Source organism: Rousettus aegyptiacus, unplaced genomic scaffold, assembly GCF_014176215.1.
Source record: "Rousettus aegyptiacus isolate mRouAeg1 unplaced genomic scaffold, mRouAeg1.p scaffold_m13_p_17, whole genome shotgun sequence".
Lineage (NCBI taxonomy): Eukaryota > Metazoa > Chordata > Mammalia > Chiroptera > Pteropodidae > Rousettus > Rousettus aegyptiacus.
This window is the reverse complement of record NW_023416292.1, coordinates 40,388,124-40,401,484: the sequence shown is the minus strand read 5'-3', so window position 1 is coordinate 40,401,484 and position 13,361 is coordinate 40,388,124. Positions and strand designations below refer to the sequence as shown.

The following is a 13,361-nucleotide window of genomic DNA, read 5'->3' as shown; positions in this document are numbered from 1 at the left end:
GCACTTGGTATATATCAAGCACAATTCAGCGTCTTCATTTAATTGATCATAGGCACTATATTTATCCCTATTTTACAGTTGGAAAAACCAAAGCACAATGAGGTCAGGTATCTTCCAAGCTTCACGACTAGTTAGCAGGGCTGGGATTCAAACTCAGGCATCATTTCATAATCATGAGTTACAAATCATAAATGCTACACAGCATACATTCTAAAGCAGTAGCTCTCAAACTTGCTTTTAACTATGATCTCTAGTAGGAAGACATGACCCAGTATAGCAAAACATAATAGAAACAGAAGTTTTGTGAAATAATATGGTTACCAGATTACAATGCATTCAGACCTTTCCTATTTTATTTTAAAACTTGTTGGTTTCAACTAATAAATTGATTTTACAATGCTCAATGGGTTATGACTCACAATTTGAAAAGCACTGCTTTAGAGACCAGGGCTATAAATGATAACTCAGTATCTCCTCTTGGATGTTTGACAGTCATTTCAAACAAATGGACAGACATCTTCACTTGGTTGTCGACAATCTTCTAAACTTCTCCCTCAAGTCCTGCTCCCTCCCTTTTCTTCCTTTCTTGTTAAATGGTAGCTTCTTCTGCACTATTCATATAGTAGCCACTAGCCACATGAAGCTATCTAGCACCTGAAATGTAGCTATGGGAGCTGAGACATGCTGAAAGTGTAAAATACATGCCACATTTCGATGACTTAGTATGAAAAAGAAATCTAAAATATCTCATTAATAACTTTTTACATTGATTGCATTTAAAAATAATTTTTTAGATATACCAAGTATAATATATTATTAAAAGTAATCTCACCTTTTTGATGTAGCTACTTGAAATTTTTTAATCACCTCTGTGGCACATTGTATTTCTATCGGACAGTAAAGTTCAGGTTACTTAGACTAAAAACCTTGGAATAATCCTTGACTCCTATCTTCCCATCAGAAAATTGTGGAGGATCTACCTTCAAAATAGATCCATAATTCAACTTCTCACCACCTTCATTGCTATACCTACTTTTCTTTCTCTCACACACATGCACGCACGTGTTCACGTCACTATCTCTTGCTTGAGCATGGAAAGAGCTTCCAAACTGGCATCTTTGTTTCCTTTTCCACCATACCCCACAATTTATTTAGCTATTCTCTACAAAGCTGCAGAGTGATCCTTTTAAAAGGGCAATCAGATTATGCCACTCCTCTCTTCAAAACACTCCAATAGATCCTTTTCCCAGAGTAAAAGCCCAATATCTTGTAATGGCCTGCAAAGGCTTACAAGATCTGGCCGCCCACCCTGGCTCATCCATCTGTCCTAATTTCTTACCACTCTCTTCTTCACTCATCTATAGCTGCCTCCTTGAATTCACCAAGTATGCTCCAACCTCATGGCCTTTGCATTTCCTGTAACTCTGTACATAACCCTCTACCCTGGATATCCTCTTTCTTCTTTGCTTGGGATCAAATGTCACCTTACCAGCAAGTCCTTTACTGGCTGTTGTATTTGGAATTGCAAACCTCCCTCTTCCACACTTCTTTCTCTGCTTTATTCCTCACAGCCCTTTATTATCCCATATAATTTATTTGTCTATCATCAATAAAATTTAGGTGTTACATGAGAGCAGAGACCTACGTGCTTGGCAAATTGTAGGTGCACGATAAATATTAGTTAAATGAATAAATGAACTATGGGTTCCCAAACTCAGTTTTGGACCATTTGCAGTTAGCCATTCTCAGAAATCGACTGAAACCAAAAAACTATCTTTACTTCTTAACCCCTCACTGCTCTTGAACCTACAGTAATGCCACAATAAACAAAGCAAGAGAGTCTTCTCCGCATTCCAAATCTTTTATCCTTTTTCTCAGGATTCTTTGGTGCCCTCAAAAAGCTCTAGAAGATAGGTTTTCTCTTTCAGGCATAAAATTTCCTTAGGCATCTGGCCCATGTCCTGAACTTCTGGCCTAAAATATGTGCGGCTATAGGCGATCTTCAGATCTATGTCGTGTACATGAGGTACAACCAGACATTGTAAACACAAGTAGTATTTGCACTCTGGATTGTTGGTTATCTGGCCACACTTCACCTACCTAGTCCTTTCGTGTCTGCATTCAGAAAGATGTGCCCTTCGTGTGTTAGGACTAGAGATGAAGGGCATGGGGAGGATGGAATGTCAAAGACTGTAGCCAGGCCCCTCATCTCAGACACGGTAAAATCAAAGCCTAGGGGAAGTAGGCCAAGTAAACTTAGGCCATGTACAAATTTAAAATTTTTAAATTAAAAAAAAAAAATCTAAACAAAGGCACAAGACACATCGTAGTAGAAATGCCACAGGAGGCCAGTTCGCTTGCCTCCCACCATTCAGCCTTCCACTTGGCATTTTAATGCTCAACCACTAGCAGGCTGTAAAAGGAGAGGCACAGGCGGTGGCCGTCGCTCCTCCCCAGAGGTGAAAGAAAGCGGCCCGCTGTTTGGGTCTCAGCCGCCGCCCAGACCAGGGTCCGCAGCGGCCACGCAGACCCCGGTTCGCAGCGGGAACCCAGAGCCGGGGCCGCAGCGCCCTACGCTCTCGCGAGACTAGCGGTCACAGCAAGCGGGCGCGGAGCGTCCGGAAGTGGGCGAGAAAAGCCGTCCGCTGCCACCTGGGGCCCGTACGCTCGAGGCCCGGTGGGGTCGAGGGTCTCCGCGGAGACCAGCTCGAGGCGGAGTCACCGAGAAGCCTTCTGCCACTCCCACAGAGGCCTGGGCTCGGTCCCGCTTCCGCCGCCCCTCCCTTTGCCCTTCACGGCGCCCGGCCCTCCTTGTTTGGGGCTTATTGCTGTGCCTCTGCAACCTGCCTGTCCCTTTTTTGCTTTCCTTCCTGTTCCCTCCCCTACTCTAACGCCAGGGTCGCGGGTCTTGCAGCATCCTAGGAGCCGCACGTATAACTTGCTCAGTGTAAGTGCGATGAATGCTGAATGCCCTGGCCTCTGGGGGAAATGCCTTCTTTCTATCTATAGCGCTGTCTATACATCCTATGTCTACGGCAGCTATTCCAGGGGTGACAACTGCTTCCCTCTGTTCCCTACTCCCATTGGTGGCTTCTGCCCCGAATTTGGGAATGGGACATCTCCCACCTGTTATCTTGGAACAGACTAATAATCTCTCGTAAGCAGAAGTGCCATTTGGAGTCTTCAAAGCCAGTTGGCTTGGGACTGGGAATTTTACCTCCCCGCCCCCACCCAACTTCATGCTTTCCAAAATATATTGCTTTTCTCTGAGACCGCTTTAGCATTTTTGTTTTTTGTTTTAAGAAAATCTGTAATACAATATTTTTGCTTCGGTAATATTGTACTTGAAGTGTAGAAACAACTATCATTTTGCCTTCTCTGGCCTTATTTATAAGATTCATTGTTTTTGTTTGCTAAGGTTAAAATACATTTACAAAATGTAAGTGCGGTTGTCAGCCTTAGAGAATTTAAGGTAATAGTTATTTTCTCTATCTTATTTTTTTTTGTTTGTGTCATAGGAGTTACTCATTGGATTTCGGAGTTCTTTTAATTTTTCTGAAAGACTTCAAATCTTCTAGAAGCCAAAATGGGTCACGGTAAACAGATTAGAATTTTACTTCTGAACGAAATGGAAAAGCTTGAAAAGACCCTCTTTAGACTTGAACAAGGTCAGTAGCCAGTTGTTTAATTAGCTGTCTTTAAAATGTTTTAATTCATTGTCATATTAAATCTCTTAAAAGTTTAAGATGGATGTAATTTCTGAAGACCTTTCTAAACTTGGTTTGTGCAGACTGTTGTGTCCTAAAAATATCACTAATGAAAGCTGATTTTATTTGAAAATATTTTATATCAGGTTAGAATGGGGATAAAATAGTCCACTTTTCTTTGCATGTTAACTTCCACTTAAGACAAGTTGCATATATCATCGGAAGATTGACTATGTTATTTCTATTAGCGTTTGTTATGAAAACTTGGTAAATTACTTCATAATTTTAGGTATACCTATAGTTATACTTATTTATAGTCCTTACTCTTTTCCTTTACTGGAATTTTGAATTAGTAAATTAGAATGCAACAAAAAGTAAACTATTTATGTTTATCAAAAACCTCTCAAATGTGAAAATGATAAAACCAAAAATATTTTTTTGCCAAATAAAAAGTGAAATAACCGATCAGATATGTTGAAATGTATTTGAGCTGTGGTTCGAAGATCAAATTCTATTTTTATAAGACGAATAGATACATTTTTCTCTTAGACTTTTTAATTTTCCAACATCGAAAAACATTTCACACTCGTTTATGTTAATATGATTTGTGAAGTAGAAGTTTTATGTATGAAATATAAAATGCCATCCTTTTATTAATATACTAAGTGGAGGTTGGTAGTAGTAAACATTTTGAAGGAAACTCTCCCCCCCCCACCCCGAAATCGCTAATTAAATCTTTGAAAAAATTTCAGCCATCAAATGTGTTACCTCCGTGGCAAATCTTCATCTGCTTCCAGCTTTGGCATTTAAGATCACTGAGTACTTAACTCCATTTTTGGCTTTCCTGACTCTGCATTTTTCTGCTTTTGATTTTTCTCCTACCCTCTTGACTATTCCTCTCAACTTGGTGGTGTCTCTTGCTGTGCTCTCTTCCTTCCACATTTCAATTAATTGTGAGTGTCTGCTAGGAATCCTTTTTTTATTTTTATGTTCTACGCTCAAAGAATTATACATTCTTAGGGCTTCAGCTGTTGCCTCCATACTGATGGTCTGTTGGGAAGAAGGGCCCTTAGCTCTGCTGGCTTCTTGGAAGCTGGCACTTCTGTTGTTAAGAATAGGGAACTAGAATTTTCCTGGCTCTACTGCTGACAAATTGTTTGACTTTGGGCAAGTCGCATGAATTCTAAACATTAGTTCCTTCATTTGTGAAATGTAGATATTTCTGCTCTTCTACTCGACTGGGTTTTGAGTCTCAAAATTAATATATTGCTATAAATCCCTAAATAGAAGGCATCGATAGATCACTGTACCTATCTATCCATGCCCTGGATTCTTGGCTTCATCCCACTATTATGCTATAGAATAGCCTCAGGATAGCTCCACTTGGATACGCTTAAATATAGCATGTCCACAACCATCTACTCCCCATTCTCAAACCTTCTTTATTTCATAGCTTCCCTGTTTACTCTAGTGATGTCCCCATTTTCGTAGTTTCCAAGGCTAAAAACTTTGTACTCTTCTTTAATGATTTCTCCTCTTAACTGCAATCTCACTTTAAGCCCTAAAATTTTTTCCCAAAAATTTCTGCTTGTCTTCTTGTTCCTTCCATATGCCTGAGTATGGATGCTAGAATAATCTCCTATGCCGTCTCGTCCCTTTTTATTAAGTGGTATCTGTAAAATCCAATTTAAACAGCTCTCCCTGTCTTCTACTCTATAATGGAATCTACCTTCCCTAACCAAGATCGTATCTCTTTTTCTTTATTTTAATTTTTAAAAATGATCAATTACAGTTGACATTCAATATTATATCAGTTTCATGTATAAGCATAGTGGTTAGACATTTATATAACTTAAAAAGTGATCCCCCAGTTAGATCTGGTACCTACCTGGCACATGTATAGTCATTACAATATTATTGACTGTATTTCCTGTGTACTTTATGTCCCCATGAATATTTTGTTACAAGATTTATCTCATCATTCCTCCTTAGTGTCCTTCGTCTTTACAATTCTCTGTCAGTTACCTCCCCAGGGGCTTTTCTCATGCTTGTCCTTACACCTTCACTCCTGTCTGTCATATTCCTCTGTATGTGTCAGATCCTTTACTATCATACTGTGTGTTGCCTGCCTCTGAACTTGCAGCTAATATTCTACCTACCCCGTGAAGTCTTTCCTTAATTTTTTCTTATCTGCTTTCTTTAATTTCCAATTGCACAGTGGGCACAGAACAATTAAGTGCTGAACAATTTATCAGTGTCTAAAAGCTTGTTAGTCTTATGGTGTCCAACTAGAGTTTAAGATCTAAGGATAGAGATAGTATTACAAACCTAGTGCAGTGTACAACAGTTAATAAATCTTTGCTGATTGATTACTAAAATGACAGTTAAAGCTAGAAAAAAGTTATAAATTCAGTGAAGCTATTTGAAGAGGGAACTGTGAAGGGCTTATAAAATAAGAATGATGCTGTTTGTAACTCCAGTTATAAACCAGTAAATTCGTCCAAATGATATAACTGGAAATCTATTCATTTTTTCTTGTACAGTAATGATGCGGTAATATTATTTTAGAAGATAATTATAAAGTGAAAGATGAAGAAAAGTGACACTAGAAATAAGAGATTGTTGAAAAGGATATTTTAAAAACATGCCCGGTTAAAGATAAGGGTTTGACTGCATCAGGGTTGAAAAAGAGGGGACAGAGTATGAGACATTTTAAAATTCACATCAATTAGGTATGAAAAAAAAACTCTTGGCAATTTTTGGTTCTTTCATATTTAATTGGTCACCAAGCCCTTCTTCATTTTGCTTTCCTTTTCACTAAGAAAGGATTTCTTCTCATTTTTAAGGCTAATATCTCTGTAGATTCTTCTAATTCAACAAGTACAAGACCAAACAATTATCTTTTCTAGCCAAATCATAGCCTTTCCCTGTATTTCCTATCTTATTTAATGGCAGAATAATGAATAAAATCAGTATTCCCCACATCTGGAATTCTTCCATCTTTAAATTGGTTGGTCAAATTTCAGTTTTTACTTCTTTTAAAGAAAATATTTATAAAGATTCCTTGATTAGGAGTTCAAGTCTATTAAATTCAATGGAGGGAACAAGGTAGAAAGACAGTTTACAAAAATAGTTTGATCAGTCATCTTGCTAGTTGCCTCCAGGAGGAATGCGGCTAATCTGAGTAAAGTATCCCAAGTGTTAGTATGAGGAATAGGATAGCCACATCATGTACTGCTGTAACCTAAGCTAATTTTAGCATGCTGCAATTAATCATGGAATCTGACATCCTCTAGGTATTCTCATGTTTCACTTGCTATATATAAGAATTTTAGTTTCAGGGATTTGAATTAGAGGTCTACGGAGTGGCTATGTACCCTTGGGAGTATGCACTGATCTGTTGGGGTATAGAAAGAAATTAGGATTTATCTTTTCTTCTCCTCTCCTTCTCTCCCTTCCCTCCCTACCTATATTTGTTTTTTAAAAATAATTAAATTTTGCTGACACATAAATTGACATTGATACTTTTGATTCTGTATGTCAGATGAGTTATAAACAAAAAGACATTCTGAGAAAAGAGTGGACGTTGTAGGGATTAAAAGATGGAATTAAAGGTCACACCATCACTGGTTTGTTTGCAGTTTGTTGCTATGAATTATACTTTTACCTAAACAAGGTTAAATAGAGATACAACTTATATTATTTGAAATAGTAGAAACTATACAAAACTTTGTATTGCAAAGGCTATGTATTGCATAATTTACGGTAGAGTAACCATAAATAAATTCTTCTTTTACCTGAAGGTTGTCAAACTAAAAGATGAGTTAAAACTGTTTGAGATTTGTCCTTTCCAGAAATGACACGTAGTTTTAAATAGTATGAAACTTAGAAAACATTTTCAGAAAAAAATAAATACAATTTAACTCACAAGTAAACACAAGTGGGAAAGTTAACTACTTTTTGATGGAAATTGATGCTAGAGAAAAGAGTTTAGCGCATTTTTTTCTCATAAAGGTTTACATAGCAAATATTTTCAGCTTCGCAGGCCACGTACTTTCTGTTGCAGTTACTATACCATGAACGCAGCCTAGACAACATGTACATAAGTGACTGGATGTGGCTGTGTTCCAGTAATACTTTCCAGAAACAGGTAGTAGGCTGGATGTAGTTTGCTGACTCTTGCTGTAGCAAGAGCATTTTGAATATTTATTTTTAGTAGCACTTGCATCATATGATTTTACCTATATAAATGAATATCTGCCCACTTTTAAAAATTGATGACAAAAATTTTTAATCTTTTAAAAATCTTCCAGATAAAGGATTTCAGTTGGTTTTCAAATCATCTGTTTACTATATAAATATCAAACATCTCATAATTAGCTTATAAAAACAATCACTGTATGTCAGAGATTTACTAGTACATTTCAACAAATGTATTTACATAATTGGTGAATGGAATTGAAAAGTTAATGTCATGGAATAGTAAACATAGCCACCAGGAACTTCTTCCATTTGGTCTTGAGTATCTCCCTGTGGTATCTTTTCAAATGTGAGGCCATTAAACCACAGATCAAAAGGAACAGAACTTGGAGTCTTTAAATTACTTTATCACAAGTTGTTTAAAATTAATGAAATTTATTTAATCTCATTGCTTTCACTGACATATATCAACATCAATATTTTTTGTGAGAGCTGAAAGATATTTCCATTCATTAATACATAAAATTAATTATTTAAAATATTTATTTTATTTACATCTTACCCTTAGTTTTGTGTTTTATAATTTACATAATCTATTAAACATCATACATGTATATTATATAAATAAATATTCCTATTTAGAGAATACTTGTCATTTTTTTCTGAAGATGAACCACTAATCCAAATGCTGTTTTAGAGATTTCGGATGTTTTAACCTTTGTACTGTAGGTTCTCTGAATCCTTGTGTAATTATAAAAACAATATTTGAATAAACGAAACAGGGACAGATTGTTTAAATAAGATTAGACAGCTAATCTCTGATATTTGTGCTTGTTCAAAATGACACTATTTCTTCTGTAATGAATTTAATCATTCTTACAGAGATGTAGATATTTATGATTTTCATGGTCACTAAGTAATAAAACTTCCAGTTTTAATTCTTCAGAAAATTATTTCTCAGTCTAGCTCTTCATAATTGTAGCTCTAATTTAAAAATAGTGTTTCCCCAATTATAAAATTGTAGAAATGTATAAAAAGGCTCTTTTCTATGCTTTTTGCTTCAAAACAAAATTGAGTTTATACTATCTAAATAATTTTCAAAACTACTTATGGTGTTATGGTTTGTAAATGCCACCTCCCTGCTTACTGCCACATTTCAGTCATACTCTTTTCCAGAAAGGATTTCAAAAGATTTATGTACATGCATAAAATGTAACAAAACAATACAAAAGTAGCCATGTTAAATATCTTTTGATAACATGATTTATAATGGCTTTATAGTATTCCAGCTCACAGAATACCATAATTTATTAATTCATTCTCAATCATTATTTACTTATTATAATAAATTAAGCTGTGATAAGCATCCTTATATATAATCTATGTTTACATCACTGATTAATTCATTAGAAAATATGTCTGTGTGAAGTTATTGGGGCAAAAAGATAAACCTTATTAGCACTCTTAGTATAGATATGCCAAATTGCTTTATAGAAGAATGTGTGTATCTTACTATTCGGAAAATAAATTATTAGTTTCACTATAGAGTGTGAGAAGTAAAAGTGAGTCCCAAGATTTTTGCAGAGTTACTTAATAAATCCATTTGGATTTTTTGTTTCTTGCTTGCTAAAGCCATTTACTATGAATAAATTTATAACCATACTTTGATCCAATCTAGTAATATGATTAGCAGTATTTATTATTCGATTATAATTTTTTACATGAATACCTAGAACTTCCATATTGTACTGTGCAAAAAGAGCATTCATATTTCTCTAGGCAATTATAGGTGTATTTAATTGGATGAGAGTACATTAGGAGAGTGCAGCATTCTCTTGATGGTTTTTACTGAAATCTTTTGTTCATAAAGAATATCTTACCCAATGTTTAATATTGTGGTGCAGCATTTACCAGTTGTCAAATAGCACTGTAAGAAATTACTTCTAAAGAGCAATTTTAGACATGACTGAAACATATCTACATGTTCTTCTTTTCAGGGGACCCAAGCCAACATTTTTTATGTATAGATAAATAGCAGTTAATACTGATGTCTGTGATTCATACCCCCACAACAAGGTTTTCTGTAGCTTTCCTGCTTGCTGGTTTGTAACATCTTCCTCTGACAGTAGAAATCTTGTGGCTCTCATCACCTTTGTTTTTGAACGTTATTTTCACCAGGTATAGAATTCTAGGCTGACAGTTCTAATCATTCGTGCTTTTAAAGATGTCGCTCAAAAAAAAAAAAAAAAAAAAATTGTCGCTCCACTGTCTTCTTGCTTGCATTGTTTCCCATGGGAAATCTGTCATACTCCTTATCTTTGTTCCTCCGTACCTATGGTCTTTTTCTTCCCTCTGCCTACTTGTAAGATATTCTCTTTGTCACTGCTTTTGAGCAATTTGACTTGGATGGTCCTTGCTGTATTTTCTTCATATTTCTTGTTTGAGTGATTTGTTAAAGGTCTTGGATCTGTAAATTTATTGTTTTCATCAAATTTGGGGATTTTTTTTTTACCTATTATATCTTCAAATAATTTATGTGCCCCTCATCTCTCCTCTCCTTTGAGGACTCTAATTACATATATATTAGGCCAATTGAATTGTTCCACAGGTCACTGATACTCTTTCAATTTTTTTAGACTTGTTTTTCTCATTTTGTTTTATTTTGCACAGTTTTTAGTCCTACATCATTAATCTTTTTTTCTGCCATTTACCAGTCCACTAATTCCATCCTATGTATTTTTCCTCTCAAATATTGTAGTTTTCATCTCTAAAAGTTTGAGTTGGATCTTTTTTGTTTTTGTTTTTGTGTTTTTTATATTTCTCCTGTTCTGACTTTTTTTGAACAAACATATGGAATACAGTTATAATAACAGATATGCTTTCTTATCTGCTAGTTCAACATCTGTGTCATTCCTGTCTCAGTTTTCATTGATTGATTATTCTCCTGGTTATGGGTTATGTTTTCCTGTTTCTTTATATGTGTTTCCTAATTTGTGTTTGATGCCAGACATGGTGAATTTTACCTTGTAGAGTGCTGGGTTTTTTGGGATTTTTATAAATGTTCTTGGTCTTTGTTCTGGAATAAAATTGTTACTTGGAAACATTTTAATCTTTTTGAGCTTTACTTTTATGATGTAAGCCAGTCTAGAACTATGCCCTGTCTAGGACTCATGATTCCCCAATACTGAGGCAAGACCATTCTGAACTTTCTAACCAGTGCCTCATGAAGTAAGAGCTTTTCTAGCCTCCCTGGTGAGAACAAGCGCTATTCCTGGTCTGTTATTTTTTTCAGGCATGAACTGATCAATATATTCTACTGAATACTCAAATGGAGTCTCTCCACAGATCTCTGGAGCTCTCTGTCTCTCTGCAGCTTTCTCCACCTCACCCACCACTCTTATCTGCAAATTCTAGCTGCCTTGGTCTCCACAGACTCTTAGCTTCATCCCCTCAGCACAGGAAGTGGTTGAGTTGTGCTTGGGTTCCTCTTCCCTGTACCTCAACCTGGAAAATTTTTCAAGGTAGTAGGCAGGGACAGTAGTAGCAGGGCTCACTGTGTTTATTTTCCATCTTTCAGGGATCACTGTCCTTTGTTGCCTAATGTCCAGGGTCTTGAAAACCATCATTGTATGTATTTTGTCTTTTTTGTTGGTTTCTTTTAAATTTCAGGGAGGAGAGTAAATCCAATCCCTGTTATCCCATTTTTTTCCAGAAGCGGGTCTCAGGTCCTTTACAACTTTTGTTTCTTCTCTGTAGACTGCTCTACCCCAGATCTCTGTGTGGTCAATTTCCTCACTTCCTCTTTCTCTTTAGCAGTTTTTATTATTATTATTATTACACTGGACATTGTGAATGTTCTATCTCTGGATTATGTTGTCTTGCTTTAAAGAAGTAATGAGTTTTATTTTAGAAACCATTTACATTATCTGTGGATCAGCTTAATCTTTTTGAGGCTGGTTTTTATGCTTTGATAAGATAGGTTTATAGTAGTTTTTACTCTAGAGCTACTTCATTTCTACTACTTAAGGTGTTACTCTTTTGAACAGAACAGATGTTCAACAAGGTCTCTACTTTGGCTGCTTAAAAATTGTGGTGTCTCCTAGGCCTGAGTGAGCTCTGCAATTTGTTCAATTTATAGCTCATAGTATTTGTTCTTTGCCCAGCTCATGGAGCTGAACCCTCCTCATGTACAGCTTAATGCTGAGGCAGACTAATGGTGACCCTAAGTAAACTTTCTGGAGTTCTTCCTTTGCATAATTCTCTTCTCTACAGTACTCTTCCTTGAAAATTGCAGTCTTCATTCACTCCAGACTCTAATTTCTGCCTCCTCAACTCAGTGAGACTTCTGTTCCTGCTCCCCGTGTCCCCGCCGGGAAATCCCCCTCAAGTATGAAAGCTAGAGAGTTCATAGAATTCACATTTCTCTCAGACATCACAGTCCTTAACTGCCTGTTTCTGAAAACAGTTGTCTCATTTATTCTAGTTTTTCAGCAGAGGGAGAGTCCAGAACCAGTTACTCCATTATGGCCAGTAGCAGACACATTTGGAGTAATATCTTTAATACACAAGTTAGATCATGTCACTCTTCTCTCAGAAGTGTTCACTGACTCCTCATTTCAGTCGGGAAAGAAGTCAAAACTTACAATGGCCTTCACGATCTGGCTCCTCTGTTACCTTCCTTTCCTCATACTCTGCTGCTCCTCCCCTAGCTTATGTCAGTCCAGCCATACTGAGCTTGATATTTCTGGAACCACCAGGCATGCTTCTACCCTAAGTCCTTTGTGCCATTTCCTTTGTTTGGTCAGCACTTTCCCTAGATGGCATGGATAGCCATGTGGCTAACTCCCTCCTCTCAGGCCCTTTAACTTCTCAGTAACCATCCTATTTAAAATTGCTCCACCTCCTCAGCTTCTCCCTTTTCTTCCCATTTTCCAAAATCGCTGCTCTGATTTTTCATTTTGTCTTAGTGGTTATCCCTTCCCAACATACTACTTATTCTTACTTATTTGTCATGTTCGCTGTTTAATGGCTGCCTTCCCCATTTATAATTTATGCTCCACAAGGGCAGAGAGCATTGTTTATTTTGTTCCCTATTTTGTGGTATGTGTTCAATATATAACTTTTTATTACATTGTTGGATGTTTAATAAATTGAGCATTAAAAGTATAAATATTAGTATGCTTCTCAAAAATTTTTTAAGCTTAAATATTATAAGCAGCATAATAAAATTTTTCTGCCTTCATCAGTTATTATCGCCCATCATTAATTGAAATACTCCATTCATATTTAAAATTTATATGCTTTATATTTCTAATACACCATACCATAATCAGAATTTTCACAATCTAATAATTATAACCAAAGTTTAAAGTCTGCCTTGAAACAACCAAAATTTTTCTTTTATAGTAAAAGAAAAATAACTATAATGTGTTATTTTTTTTTTTTTTTTTACCT

At 36.1% G+C, this 13,361-nt stretch overlaps 1 protein-coding gene across 2 annotated transcripts in view; it reads left to right on the top strand.

Moving 5' to 3' along the window:
• The first annotated feature begins 2,895 nt into the window (after window positions 1–2,895).
• Window positions 2,896–13,361, top strand: part of AGL (amylo-alpha-1, 6-glucosidase, 4-alpha-glucanotransferase) — a 62,511-nt gene continuing 52,045 nt past the window's right edge. Inside the window, exons 1-2 of one of the 2 annotated variants that reach the window (XM_016133408.2) lie at window positions 2,896–2,947; window positions 3,519–3,668. In XM_016133408.2, the coding sequence (XP_015988894.2) occupies window positions 3,587–3,668 (82 nt within the window). In that variant the 5' untranslated portion in view covers window positions 2,896–2,947; window positions 3,519–3,586. Of the gene's footprint in view, window positions 2,948–3,003; window positions 3,440–3,518; window positions 3,669–13,361 lie in introns of those variants that run through there. The other variant, XM_016133403.2, reaches the window with a different exon arrangement.